This window comes from Leptopilina boulardi, unplaced genomic scaffold (genome assembly GCF_019393585.1).
Source record: "Leptopilina boulardi isolate dan_hultmark-lab unplaced genomic scaffold, ZJU_Lbou_2.1 LbouV2_330, whole genome shotgun sequence".
NCBI lineage: Eukaryota > Metazoa > Arthropoda > Insecta > Hymenoptera > Figitidae > Leptopilina > Leptopilina boulardi.
The window spans coordinates 3,275,666-3,289,383 of record NW_026137897.1 but is presented as its reverse complement, the minus strand read 5'-3'; the positions used below and the strand labels follow the sequence as shown (position 1 = coordinate 3,289,383).

Below are 13,718 nucleotides of genomic sequence, written 5' to 3'. Positions count from 1 at the left end.
TTTTTAATATCTGAATATTCAGTGCAGTGAATAAATTAATTAATAAACTTGTCAATAAGAGCATGCCAGCCATGACAGTTATACTTTGATACCAATTCAGTTATCAAAAAATGATCCCATATTCTGGATCATTTCTTGAAAATGATCCAAATATTTGGATCAATTTGATACCTTATATCGAATCAAAACGTTGCATTCCAAAATGATACCATCAAGTTTACAGTGTTGATTTTATTTCAAAATATATAAAAATAATTTTTTTCTTAATGGAATTTAATTTACAATTGAAATATAAAATTTCAAAATTATGAAAATTGCAAAAAAAAAAAAATCCATCAAATATAGATATTTGATATTTATAACTCGAGATTGATGACGAAAGTAATCAAGATTAAATCTTTTCAAATGCTACATATTGCCTTTTAAAATGCTTTTAAAGATAAAATTAAATGTACTTTATGATATGAGTATACAACATTTAATACCAATTATAATCTGAAATATATCTTTTAATTGATAAACATGAAAGACTACAAATTTCGAAATATAGTTGTTGATATATATCATGAAACAAAATCTAATTTCCTAATTCATAGAGCATGACTGATGACCTTGTCTGTTAAACAATAACTCTCTTTTTATATATGTATATAAATTACATTTGAGTTTTTAAAAGCATTTCAATAAGTTTCATTGAGAAATTTACTTTTTTTTTTAATTAATAATTTGTTTTTAACAAAAATAATTCACCAGAATTGCAAGCTTTTTTTCATGTTATAACCTATTTTCATTATTTTTCACTTTCTTCTTATCAAGAACAAAAATTTCCTTTAAATATTTTAAAATATTTTATTCATTTTTATTAATTTATTAACAAAATTTTTAAAAATAACACCTTTAAAAATTAGCCATAAATGAAAATGATATCCTCTAAATCTGCATTAAATAAAAATAAAATTTAATAACCAAAGTAAGACACTTATGATTCAAAAGATAATTTGTCGGATAAGAATTCAGTTGAAAGTAAATAATTGTTAGTTGAATGCAATTAAAAAATTATGTGAAAATTAATTAAAGTATTAGAATTTTTTTTTTAATTTTTCAGATTATTTTTGACTACTAATTACTCTATTTTTAGTAAGTTTTTATTTTTAGTTTTTACTAATTGATATAAAAAAGTCTGTCAACGGTTAAATTAATTAAAAGGAATAAAAGTGGATAATATTAGGAATTTATAATATTATTTTCCGCATTTCTAATTTTATAAGTATTTCATTGCATCTAGTTAACATTAATTTAATGAACCTTTATAATGTAACAAATTTTTAATATCTACTTTAATATAAAAGATTAATAATACTAATCGAATTTTCCGGAAATATTATAATAGAACTCTTTTCATTTATTTGTGAATAAATTTCTTACTGCAGGAAAGTCAAACGGATATAAATAAAATATTTTAAAAGATATTCTTCAAGTTAAATTTGACTAGACATTCAATTAATTTAAGCTCGAAAAATGTTCGGGTCTACTGGACCCATAGTGCCAGTTGTGGGTTAATAAAAGTTTCTCTATTTTTCATTTACGGAAATCCTCTCTTTTTTTATTTACCTATAAAATTTTGCGAAAAACAAATTCCTTGGAGAAAAAAAACAGAAAATGTAACAGAATCTTCTCCTAAAGGTCCGTTGATCGTCGAGGCTTTTATTTATATGGAGGATAGAAAAATGTCATTCTAGGCTGATGACTTCCCCTTAATTCCATGAACGACGCTGCAAAGTAAAATTCTCTCAACTGCACTTGAGGGGAATGTCGCGGTTTATCTATGTGACGGAAGAGAAAAAGACAGGAAAAGGGAAAAACGCTCTCCTATATAAACCAATCCCGTATAGTATAGTTGTCAGACTACTCGCCACCTCGTATGTCCCAGTACTTATATAATGAAACTTCTTCTAAACTCTTGTTTACCACAAGTCGTGTCAACCAACTTCTCAAAGTCTTTTAATAACGTCGCATTTCTTAATACCGTTATTTTAAGAAAAAAAAGTTTGTTTCTTAGATGAAAATATTAACATTATATTAAATATTATATATGTCAATTTTTATACGACGACATGCATTTTTGATTTTTATTTTTTTTATTTATTATCTAATAAAGAAGTCGTTAAAATTTTGTAGAATTTTCATTATCTCGAATTGAATTTTAGTCGAAAATTTTATTTCTTTGCATTATTATTTAATAAATATTTCAATTTAACCAAATTACTATATTACCAACTATAATGCTCTAACGTTGGACCTGCGCCCACCAAATTATACTCCAACTAAACTTACATCAACCTCTATTTACTATCTCTGATGCAAAACAAGAATCAATTAAGAAATCAGACATGAAAAGGATTTTTATTATTCAGATAACTTCAAAAATTACAATTCCATTAGTTTGGAAGAACCAAAATTATAACGAAGCCTGATGAAAAATAATAATAAAATCAGTGAATAATAAAAACTATAAAAAGGATTCTTATTATTCAGATAACTTCAAATATTTCATTTTCAGTAATCAAAAAGAACCAAAATTATATATAAATGTTGCATTCATTTTTTACATATAATACCCGCTTGCAGCAACCTTGCGGCACACTTGACACGCAATATTACCAACCTTGCACGGCAAGCTTGCCGCAAGCTTTAAATGTCCCACCTAACCCAAGCTTGCATGGTAAGCTTGCCGAAAGATTGCAGTGTAAAGTTACTGCATGATTGCACAGTAAGATTATCTCAAGATTGCACAGTAAGAATGTCGCAAGATTGCTCAGTAAGCTTGTCGCAAGGTAGTGCAAGGTTGACAAATAACATTGCCCAATCAGTAGAGAAGTTTGCATTGAAAATTAGCACTATGCGCACTTGCAATCATGAGCACTTACGGCTGCGCAGTAAATTTTTTTGACCTCCTAGGAACTAGTGCTTAATATGTGTACAAAAATAAATTTCCTCCTTCCCAAATTTTTTTTGTTATATTTCGCAAGCTTAAGCCAAGCTAAGGTTGTCGAGCAAACTTGCATGGCAAGCTTGCTGCAAGTTTGCTCCAACCTTCTGTACTGATTGGCAACGTTATTTGGCAACCTTGCACCAACCTTGCGGCAAGCTAACCGTGCAAGCTTACTGAGCAATCTTGCAGTAACGTTACACTGCAATCTTTCGGCAAGCTTGGGTTAGGTGGGACATTTGAAGCTTGCGGCAAACTTGCCATGCAAGGTTTGTCAATATTGCGCGGCAAGCTTGCCGCAAGGTTGCTGCAAGCTTACGTGCTATCTGGGACTTTTTATTTAAAAGAATTTTAATTTAACAGAATTCTCATTCAATAGAATTTTATGTGATTCGAATTTTTGAATGACATAAATTCCAATTCACTGAATTTTAATTTGTCTGAATTTTATAAGTACAAATTTTAAATTATATAATTTTAAAGACGCCGAATTTTAATTTGTTCGAAATTACAAATGACCGAATAAACAACCTATAGAAAGATTTCGGCGCAATTTTTAAAATTTACCAATTAGAAACTATCAAGAAAATCGTGATTGGTCAATTTTAAAAATAACGCCGAAATCTTTCTGTTGATCTTTTGTTCGGTCATTTGTAATTTCGGACGAATGAAAATTGGTATATAATAAAAATTATAAAAAGGATTCTTATTATTCAGATAACTTCATATATTTCAGTTCTATTAATTAGGAAGAACCAAAATTATAACAAAGCCTATTATGAAAAATAATAAAATCAGGGAATAAAAATTATAAAAAGGATTCTTATTCCGATAATTGCAAAAATTTCAACTATCCTTTAATCAGAAAGAACTTGAAATTGTAAATACCCCACAAACAATTGACAGAAAGATTTTGGCGCGAAATTTAAAATCAGTCGGGAAATTGTGTGACGTAAATTTTTTTTAATTATGCAATTCACAAATTTTTATTTATTATAAAATTAGTAAATAAATTTTATTTATTCGGTTTTCATAAATTTTATTAAATATTTGGAAATTGTAGCGGATATTCTAGAATTGATTTATTCGGGTAGTATTATTAAATTAAAAATTTGATAAAAAAAAGTTTTTTAAGTTTTTTTAAAATAGTTTAATGTTTTCAAAATTTGTGATAAAATTATGTTAAAGTGAGAATCTTACGTTGTTTCTAGTGTTAGAAAAGATTATTGCCCTTTGATCAAACTGGACACTTCAAGTTTTTCTGGTTATTCTCATTTCTGTCTCTCCTTGCCTCACAATTTATGAACATGGCCTCAACATTGGGAGATCATAAAGAATGTGGAACTTGGTGACTCGATTATTGGCTCTTAACATTTGAAGCACAGTGTTTTTTTTTTGTCTAAAATTACCAACATTAAGTGAACAATGGACAACAAAAAAAAAGAATGCTAGATAATTTTTCAGTGAATGAACGAGTGTAGTCAACCCCTACCTGAAATAATTGTTGGTACTGTTATATTATTAGACTAATTATTATTATTGTCTTTCAGAAAACTATAATCTAACTAAACAATCATTTATATTTTAACGGTTTTTATTTTTATGAGCTAAAAAGAAACAAAATGATACCCTTATAATTATTTTCAGCCAAAAATATTTTTTTTTTTGTTTTACACAAAAAGTGTTATCGAGTTTTTATTTATCTCATTTTTTTATTTAAAAGAATTTAAATTTCTAAAAAAATAAAAATTGATCTTTTACACCAAATGTAATTGTCCACTTAATAACAGTGATTTGCTCATTATTTTCAAGTTGAGAAGAATTTTCAAAAAAAATTATGTAATTGGTTGTTAGTTGTCCTTTCCTTGAAAATGTTTATCCTCACAGAACAAAATTGAGAGAAAAACCGAAGATTTCAAAATAAATAGATATAATAAAAGATTGTTCTTTTTTTATTGTTCTCTTGTTAAAAAGTGGTAAATATATCGCATATATATGCGAAATAAGTGAACTTCCTCTTTAGTTTGTGCGAAGTGAATATTGTGTGTGAGATGACGTAGCATAGCCAAAAAATCATCGAGTGTGACCAGTTACTGTTATTCGGGGTTACATACCGTACAGTTGTTTCCTCTCTCACTCCCATTTTTAATCGTATATTCTCGCTTATTCATAATCTATTGCACAGAGAATACAATTCTTCTATTCGCAATTTTTTACAATTTTTGATTTTTACTAAACCGAAAATTCATTTAACTATATTTCTAATAAACTTTCGGCGCAAATTTTAAAATTAATAAAAAAATTTCTAGACTCAGAAATTGGATACATTTAGAAGAGATTTTCTTTTGAGGGATATAAATTTTGAGTGTAATAAATTCTATTTGTAATGGTTGCTTTTTTTGTGGGGAATTTGACCTACTGTACTCCCCCTGTTCCACTTATTTCTTGATTACATAGTTATTGGAGAATTTCTGTATTATTAATGATTTTTTTTTCTATTTCAGCATCGTATTCAATTTAATGACGAGGCTACTCGGACCTTTGAATATCCTAGTGAAGCCTCAATGCTTGAGGGCGATGGGTCCAGTGTAGATGGTGAAACTTCCGGTTCCGGTGAACAGTTTGCGAGCAACAACGCTAGGCCATCCACCAGTTTACCTTCACTACTAGGCAAGTTACAATTTCAAGTTTATTCTCATTATGTTATCAAACATTTCTCTTAAATTCTGCTATCATAATTTTAAAAAAAAATTTTTTCTTAACAGAATTAATATTTTAGGAAGAAACTTGGATGAGATGATAGGGGAAGGTTTAAATAATTCCGCTATTCTACTGAAAATGCAAAATTTCTCGCAAAAATAATAAAAATATTTAAAAATGCCATTTCGTAAAGAAGAAGAAATTTCCTTAATTTTTGTTTCGCATTGGCAAAGACATTCGCTAATCGTATTTCGAAATTTTATTTGCAAAAAAAAATCAACAAGATCAGATACGCAAAACAACATCAGACAATTTTGGGAAAAAAAATTTATAAGGACATCGGAAAGAAATTTTCTATGAATTATTAATGAAAACTATAATTTCGATCATCGGAGAATTCAAATTTAAATTGCGTGCCATTTCCAGTAGAGTAATATTCTCAGCCAATCAATTCTGGGGCGCCAAGAAATTATAAAAAAAAATAACGCAAAAAAATATAATATAATTATTTTTTAGACGAATTTTCTTTTTTCGAATTAACATTTGATAGAATTTCTTTTTATACGAATATTTACATAATATTTTTAGCTACGGAATTTTTGTTTGGTAGATTTTTTATTTTACATTCATTTTCTATGACTTTTTATTTAAAAGAATTTTAATTTAACAGCATTCTCATTCAATCGAAATCTTTGTGATTCATATTTTTAAATGACCGAAATTCCTATTTTAATTTGTCCGATCACGAAAATCGTGATTGGTCAATTTTAAAAATTGTGCCGAAATCTTTCTGTTGATTTTATGTTCGGTCATTTGTAATTTCGGACAAATGAAAATTCGGCGTCTTAAATATTCGTACGAATGAAAATTCGGACAAATTAAAATTCGGTGAATTGGAATTTTTGTCATTTAAAAATTTGAATCAGCTAAAATTCAATTGAATGAGAATTCTGTTAAATTAAAATTTGTTTAATTTAAAATTGTCTTAAATAAAAAGTCATGTAAATTAAATGAGTATAAAATAAAAATTCTGCCAAAAAAAAAAATTCGGTAGCTTAAAAAATTTGTTGAATAAAAAATTCGTATAAAAAGAAATTCTGTCAAATGCTAATTCGAAACATATAAATTCATCTAAAAAATAATTATATCTAATAAAATTCTTTAAAATAAAAATTCTAATTAATGATTTTTATGGGATAATCATGCGCCCTGTCAAAAATATTCTTCTTCGTCGTTTTCTATCATAATTTCTTTTCAATTAAATAAAATAAAAGACTTAATCCATTTTTAAATATAAAATTAAATTTTTTTTCTTCTTTAATTGATTTTTTAAATGTTTAATTAATTAAACAATTTTAATTTGTTTAGATAATTAATTTGTTCCATACACAATTTATTTTCCATGGACAATAAAATTTTTCATTTTAATCGAATTACTCATTTATTAACAAGAAAATAAAACAAAATTTTTAATATTAATTCTAAGAAAATTAATTTTTTATTTTGCCTACAATTGATCAGATTTTGGCTAAAGTTTAAAATTTCAAAATTTTTCATATTTTTAATTCATTACTTCACTAAAAAATTTAATTTTTTTTTCTTTGCCCATAAATTTTATCCATAGTTTAAAATTACAAAATATTCATGCTTATAAATCATTAGTTTGCAAAAATTCCAAATTCAATGTGTAGAATATTCATACGTCCCTATTTTTTTGCCACGATGAATATTCTTGAATTTAAATTGAATGACATTTAATATTTTTTTTATTGTTTTTTGAATTTTTTTTCAGAAGTCTCTATAAAATATCGCTCTCTAAAAAGTGCCAAAATACCTCGAGCTTTCGTTGAGTTTGATCCTGTAAAGGAATCATTGGTCTAAACTGCTTGGTCACACTTCGACTTTCTGTAATCTTCGCAAGATTTCTAAATTTCTTTATAGCTAGAAAACTATTGCTATTCGAATTTTTTTGCATTTGCTTTATGTACATACTTTAGTCACAAGCTTGTTTCTCGCTGTTATGGACTCTCACATTTTCTATTTTTTTTTTTTTAACTAGTTTTCAAACTCACTCCTTAATTATAACTTTTAAATAATTATGACGGCACTTGAAGAAATTTTTTTTCAAATATAAAATGCACTTTAGAATTATTGACAATTATTTTTCAATAGCAAAATATTATATTATAGAAATAGAATAGTGCGTTTCCTTGATAATTCAGAGTTGGGTAATAATCTTCAAAAAGAAAGGTTGATAACTATTTATATAATAGTGAAATCGCTTTTAAATTCGAATTTTGTCTTTAAAACAGCAAATAATATTTATGATTAACAATTTCTTGTCATTCTTTATTTTACATAATTATTTTTTCTTCAATTGTCTGTTAATATGTATTTTTATGTATTTGACATATTTTTTTAATTTTTATCTTTTGTTTTCGGTTTTACAAAATCTGAATTTTTTTTTAATTCCTGAAATTAAAAAAGTTAAATAAATTTTTTTAAAATAAAAATACAGAGAGAATGATATGATTACGTAAAAGGAAAATTATGATAAATAATTCGAAAAATTTTAAACAGTTAATGAAAATTCAAAAAAAATTTGAAATTATATTAAAAAAAGTAGGTAAGAATTATTGTTTTGAAAAATTCTTCACTGAGAAATAAATTAATATTCCCCCCAACTCTGTTTTCATTGTCAGTTATAGAAAGAAAATTTTCCAAATAAAAATTGTACTTAAGTTTCTGATTCACATTATCGATTGGAAAACAAATATTTTATTACAAAAATAAAATAAAAATTTTATTACACAAAAATTTACATTTTTTTTTAATAATATTGTAATAATATTCACTGTTTCATTTATAACATTTACTGTCAATGGAAATATCAAAAAAGAAAATTATTAACCTTTTTAAATCTTATGTAATTATTTTAAATTTTCAATTTTACATATTTCGAAAGTAAAATATTTTGACGCAATGTTTGTAACACATCGAGATATTTTGATGAAAATAGCTATTAAAAAAAAATAAAATCTAAAAAAATCGGTTTTTTAAAATCTTACGTAACTAATTTATTTTAAAAATTTTTGTATGACAAAAAACAAAAAGCGATTTCTTGAGACATAAAGAAAATGTTGAAAAAAATTTCTTATGCATTTTAATTTTTTAATGTCGAAATAAAGCCTCAAAATCTTTGACAAAATTTTATAGTTTCTGTTCTAAACCATATATGGTTTTTTTGAAATCATATTTTTTGATTACTTGAAGTAGAAATATCAGTCCCACTTTTTTTTAAACTTCGTTCGCAAAAAAAATTGTATAATATAAATAGGATTTACGTAGCGCATAAATTTACCATAAAAATAATTAATTAGAATTTTCATTTTAAACAATTTTATTAGAAATAATTATTTTTTAGAGAAATTTTCAATTTTCGAATTGGCATTTTACAGAATTTCTTCTTATACGAATTTTTGCTTAAAAAAATTTTTAGCTATCGAATTTTTGTTTGACACAATTTTTATTTTATTATCATTTAATTTAGTTTTTATTTAAGAAAATTTTAATTTAACAGAATTCTCATGCAATCGAATTTTTCAATGACAGAAATTCCAATTCACTTAAATTTTAATTTGTACTAATATTTAAGACGCCAAATTTTCATTTGTCCGAAATTATAAATGACCGAACATAAAATCAACAGAAATATTTTGGCGCAATTTTTAAAATTGACCAATCACGATTTTTTTGATAATTTCTAATTGGTCAATTTTAAAAATTGTGCCAAAATCTTTCTGTTGATTTTATGTTCGGTCATTTATAATTTCGGACAAATGAAAATTTGGCGTCTTAAATATTCGTAAAAATAAAAATTCGGTGAATTGGAATTTCTGTCTTTTAAAAATTCGAATTACATATAAAATTTAATTGAATCAGAATTTTGTTTAAATTAAAATCCGATTAAATTAAAATTCTCTTAAATAAAAATTCATGTAAATTAAATGAGTAAAAAATAAAAATACTTCTGTCAATTGTTTGTTCGGCTATTTGTTATTTCGGACAAATAAAAATTTGGGCGTTTTAAAAATTCTATTAATTAAAAATTCGTTCAAATAAAAATTCGGACAAATTAAAAATTGGTGAATTGGAATTTATGCCATTAAAAATTTTTTGATAAATTAAATTTCGATTCAATGAAAATTCAAAATTCTGTTTAATTAAAATTAATTAAAGAATTAAATTAAATTCTTTTAAGTAAAAAGTCATGTAAAAAAAAATGATTGTAAAATTTTTGTACATTTCTGCAAAACATAAATTCGGTAGTTAAAAATTTTGTTATGTAAAAATTCGAATAAATACAAAATCTTTAAAATTTTAATTCGGAAAATGAAAATTCGTCGAAAAAATAATTATTTCTAATAGAATACTTTAAAATGAAATTTCTAATTAATTATTTTTATGGCAATTCATGTAAATCTTATTTTATAAATCATCATAGAAAATCTAGCTCAATTATTTCGAAACCGTAAAAATTCCCACAAATTAAGAGTGGAGTAAATCCATAATTTTTGTTATAAAAATACTATTAAATTTGTGTAAATGTGAAACATTTTAAAATATTGACCTCGCCGAAAATATTATACAGTCATAAAAAAAAATGTTTTCCAATCATCTTTCGTTGAATCAGAATTTAAAAATCGATTTATCTAATTTGTGATTTATTTTTCACAGGAGGAAGCGTGGGAGGAGGAGGTGGAGGACTTGCAACATATACACCAAGCAAAGTTGATTTAAATTCCGAAGGATTTGAATTAGGAGTGACTAGAGCGACAGCTTCAACAATTCCTTCGATGATTTCTACAACGCAACCCGATAGTCTTACTGAAGAGGATTATCTCAAGCCAGCTCAAGATGCTGGAGCCTGGGGCTCTGAAACAACTGCAGATATGTTATTCTGACAATTCCAATCAAGTTCTTCTTTCATGAACTAAAAAAAATGGCTTTCTAAGGATATTTTGTTTGAGGAAAAAAAAAAATATTTCTTCTAAATAGAAAAGCCTTAATTCTGCTCACTCAACATTTTCATTTTAAGTTAATGCCTTCAAAGCATATACATAAAACAAATGTCGATATAATAGTAATTTTTAGAGTCACATAAATCATAAACAACGACTAGAACGCGAGTTCTTTGGAAAATTAAAGACAAATTCAAAATAAAAATAATAAAATTAAAAGTAAATAAAACGAAAAATTTTATTTTCTCCAAAAATACTTTCCGATTAAATTTTCTTTATAATGTTCATAATTTTTTTCCATTTAAAAAAATCAATTTTTACCATATTTATTGTTTTCTATAAAATAAATATGGTTTATAAATTTAATAAATTTTTAACGAATTCCGTAAAAATTAAACAAAATTAAAAAAAGGAAAGAAAAATTTTAATTTACTTAAATTTAATTTTCCAGAGGACTCAATTGAAAAATGCGTTTTAAAAATTAGAGGCTTTGACGTATAATATTACGCAAAAGTTTATTAGTTAAGGAAAGACGATATCATTCCAAATCTGCATTTCGTTTTTTTTTCAAATTGCAAAAAACACGTAAATCTTTCTTTGCGTAATGCGATTAAAAAAAAAAAACTGCCAGTAATTAAGACTATTACCATATATAGAATTATCACACGAAAAAGCCACTAATTAATTTCCAAAATAAAAAAACGCATATCAACTTTTTTTTTGGCAAATTTTCGGACCAAACGGATTTAATTTAGAAACTTTTTTTCTGAGATTAATCTCAAAAACAAGTTTTATGCGAAACTTTCTTTTCTTTTAAGACGAATTAAAACAATTTTCTAAATATAAATAAGTGATTTCAGAATGAAGAAAACAGAAACATATATAAAATAATAATTCAAGTTTAGATTTGTAAAATTTTTTGCCAAAGTAGGGCGTAAGATTATATAAATAAGAGTATTTAAAAAATACACAATTATGCGATAATATCAAAAACATTTTTGACCAGTTTGAAAAGAAAAGAAAAAAAATTGTAATAATTGTAAATGCGAGAATTTCATTCCAAGTGCGTTATGCCAAAGTGTCTCCGATTTACGGTGAACAAAAAAAAAAAAAAAAAAATCGTTGGAGCTGGGCATTAATGAAATTTTGAATTTATAAGAAAATCAAGTTAAACTATTAAAAAGTTTAAATTTAAAATAAAATAAAAAAAAATAAATAAAAAAGTAAAATAAAGAAAAATTATTTTGTTTTAATTTCTATTATTGTTATTGAAAAAAAATGTTAAAAAATTCATTCGTATTATTTTTCAAAAAAAAAAAAAAAAAAAAATGAATTTAAATTGTATAATTGCTTGTTATAAAAGCCCAGCTCTTTAATTACTTCAAAACCGGTTAAATTTATTATCTTTGAATTATATATTTGGACAAAAATAAAAAAAAATGAGAGAAATGAACTTGTAAAGTTCGTTGCGTATGATTAATTTTAAGTGAATCTAATTTGTAAATATTAAATTATTATTGCTATTATTTTTGTTATTTCCGACGTCGAGAATATGCTTTGTTTAGTCTAGATTTTTTTTTTTTTAATTCTTTCCTCTAAAAAGGGGAAATGTGTGTGTATTTTTATTTTTACGTCTGGTTTTTGATCGGAAGTAAGGGTAAAATCAATCCGACGAAACAAAAATGTATTCATGTATTAGTATTTAAAGTGTGATTGAATTAATATACGATAAACGTATTTGTAATTTATTTGAAAGATCCCGAACCGGGACCAACGAGTGTGAATATTCGTTTGGATTTTTTTTTGTGTGTAATTGGATCGTTTAAAAAAAATGTATTTCCATTGTATAATCGGTTCGACGGGTCTTAGTCATTGTGATGTACTGTTTTCGTTGAAACGAATTTATATCTATTTTTTTTTCGTTTTTTTTTTTATTCGATAGTCAGTAAATCAGACTCACAGCGTTAGAATCTTGTGATATATATATATATTATTTTTTTTTATTAATTTTCAATATAACGCAATGTGAAGCGAGAAACATTCCGAAAAAATAGTCTGAAAAAAATTATAAAAAAGAACTCTTAATTCCAAAAAAAAAAAAATCAAATTGCAAAATTAAATCAATTTTATAATTCTTTTTGGTAAGAAAATGAAAACATTGGATTTTTGAGTTATTTTACTTTTGTCTCTTCTACGATCTTCTTGCTTAATTATCAAGGAGTGATATTTTTTGTATAAATTATTATTGTACAGTATCAAGGAGACTTGACTGTGTCTTTTTTTTCGCGAAAACTGGTGAACCGCAATCTAAATAAATTAATGATTTTGAGAAAAATAATATTAATCTACAATAATGGTTAATATTTCGAAGCTTGGAATAATAATATCTTATTAAATATTCTTACCAGTTAGAAATACTGAGTGTTGTATCGTCTGTGTGTTATGAAATACTGAGTAAATAAAAAAAAATCGCTACGTACAACATATTTTTTTTGTCTCTCTATCGTATTTTCCAATTCTTCATTTAAACTTTATGATATTATTTAAAATATTTTTATTTTAAGGAAATTGAGAAATTAGATATTTTTTTAATTTCTTTATCAATTTTGACGTTATAATAATTTTTATAAAATATTAAAGTGTATAAATAAGTCCTAAAAATTAATTGTTAGAATTTTCATTTAATAGAATTTCATTAGATGTAATTTTCATTAGGCTGAATTCTGCCGAATTTCATTTGTTTGAATTGTTATTTTGATGAATTTTCATTAAATAGATTTTCTATAATACAACGTTTTTATACAACCGAAAATTTACTTCACAGAATTTTTAATTCTTCGAATTTTTATTTGATCGGATTTTCATTTAATATAATACCCATTTTAATGAATTTTTATTAGATTAAAATTTCATTGCGTTGAATTTTTTTTTTTTAGATGAATTTTCATTTATTCGAATTATTATTTGAGAAAATTTTCATATAACCGATTTTTCATACTATAGAATTT

At 24.8% G+C, this 13,718-nt stretch overlaps 2 protein-coding genes across 6 annotated transcripts in view; one reads left to right on the top strand and one right to left on the bottom strand.

Moving 5' to 3' along the window:
- The window catches only part of LOC127285264 (uncharacterized), a 43,083-nt gene extending 29,936 nt beyond the window's left edge, over window positions 1–13,147 (bottom strand). For 2 of the 4 annotated variants that reach the window (XM_051311181.1, XM_051311180.1), the window contains exon 1: window positions 13,116–13,147. The gene's annotated coding sequence lies outside the window, so the exon portion shown is untranslated. The remainder of the gene's footprint in view (window positions 1–13,115) is intronic. The other 2 variants (XM_051311185.1, XM_051311182.1) reach the window with 1 other exon arrangement.
- The window catches only part of LOC127285260 (uncharacterized), a 60,126-nt gene extending 46,930 nt beyond the window's left edge, over window positions 1–13,196 (top strand). The window contains exons 4-6 of one of the 2 annotated variants that reach the window (XM_051311176.1): window positions 5,494–5,659; window positions 7,482–7,596; window positions 10,427–10,567. In XM_051311176.1, the coding sequence (XP_051167133.1) occupies window positions 5,494–5,659; window positions 7,482–7,570 (255 nt within the window). In that variant the 3' untranslated portion in view covers window positions 7,571–7,596; window positions 10,427–10,567. Of the gene's footprint in view, window positions 1–5,493; window positions 5,660–7,481; window positions 7,597–10,426 lie in introns of both variants that reach the window. The other variant, XM_051311174.1, reaches the window with a different exon arrangement.
- Window positions 13,197–13,718: the final 522 nt, after the last annotated feature.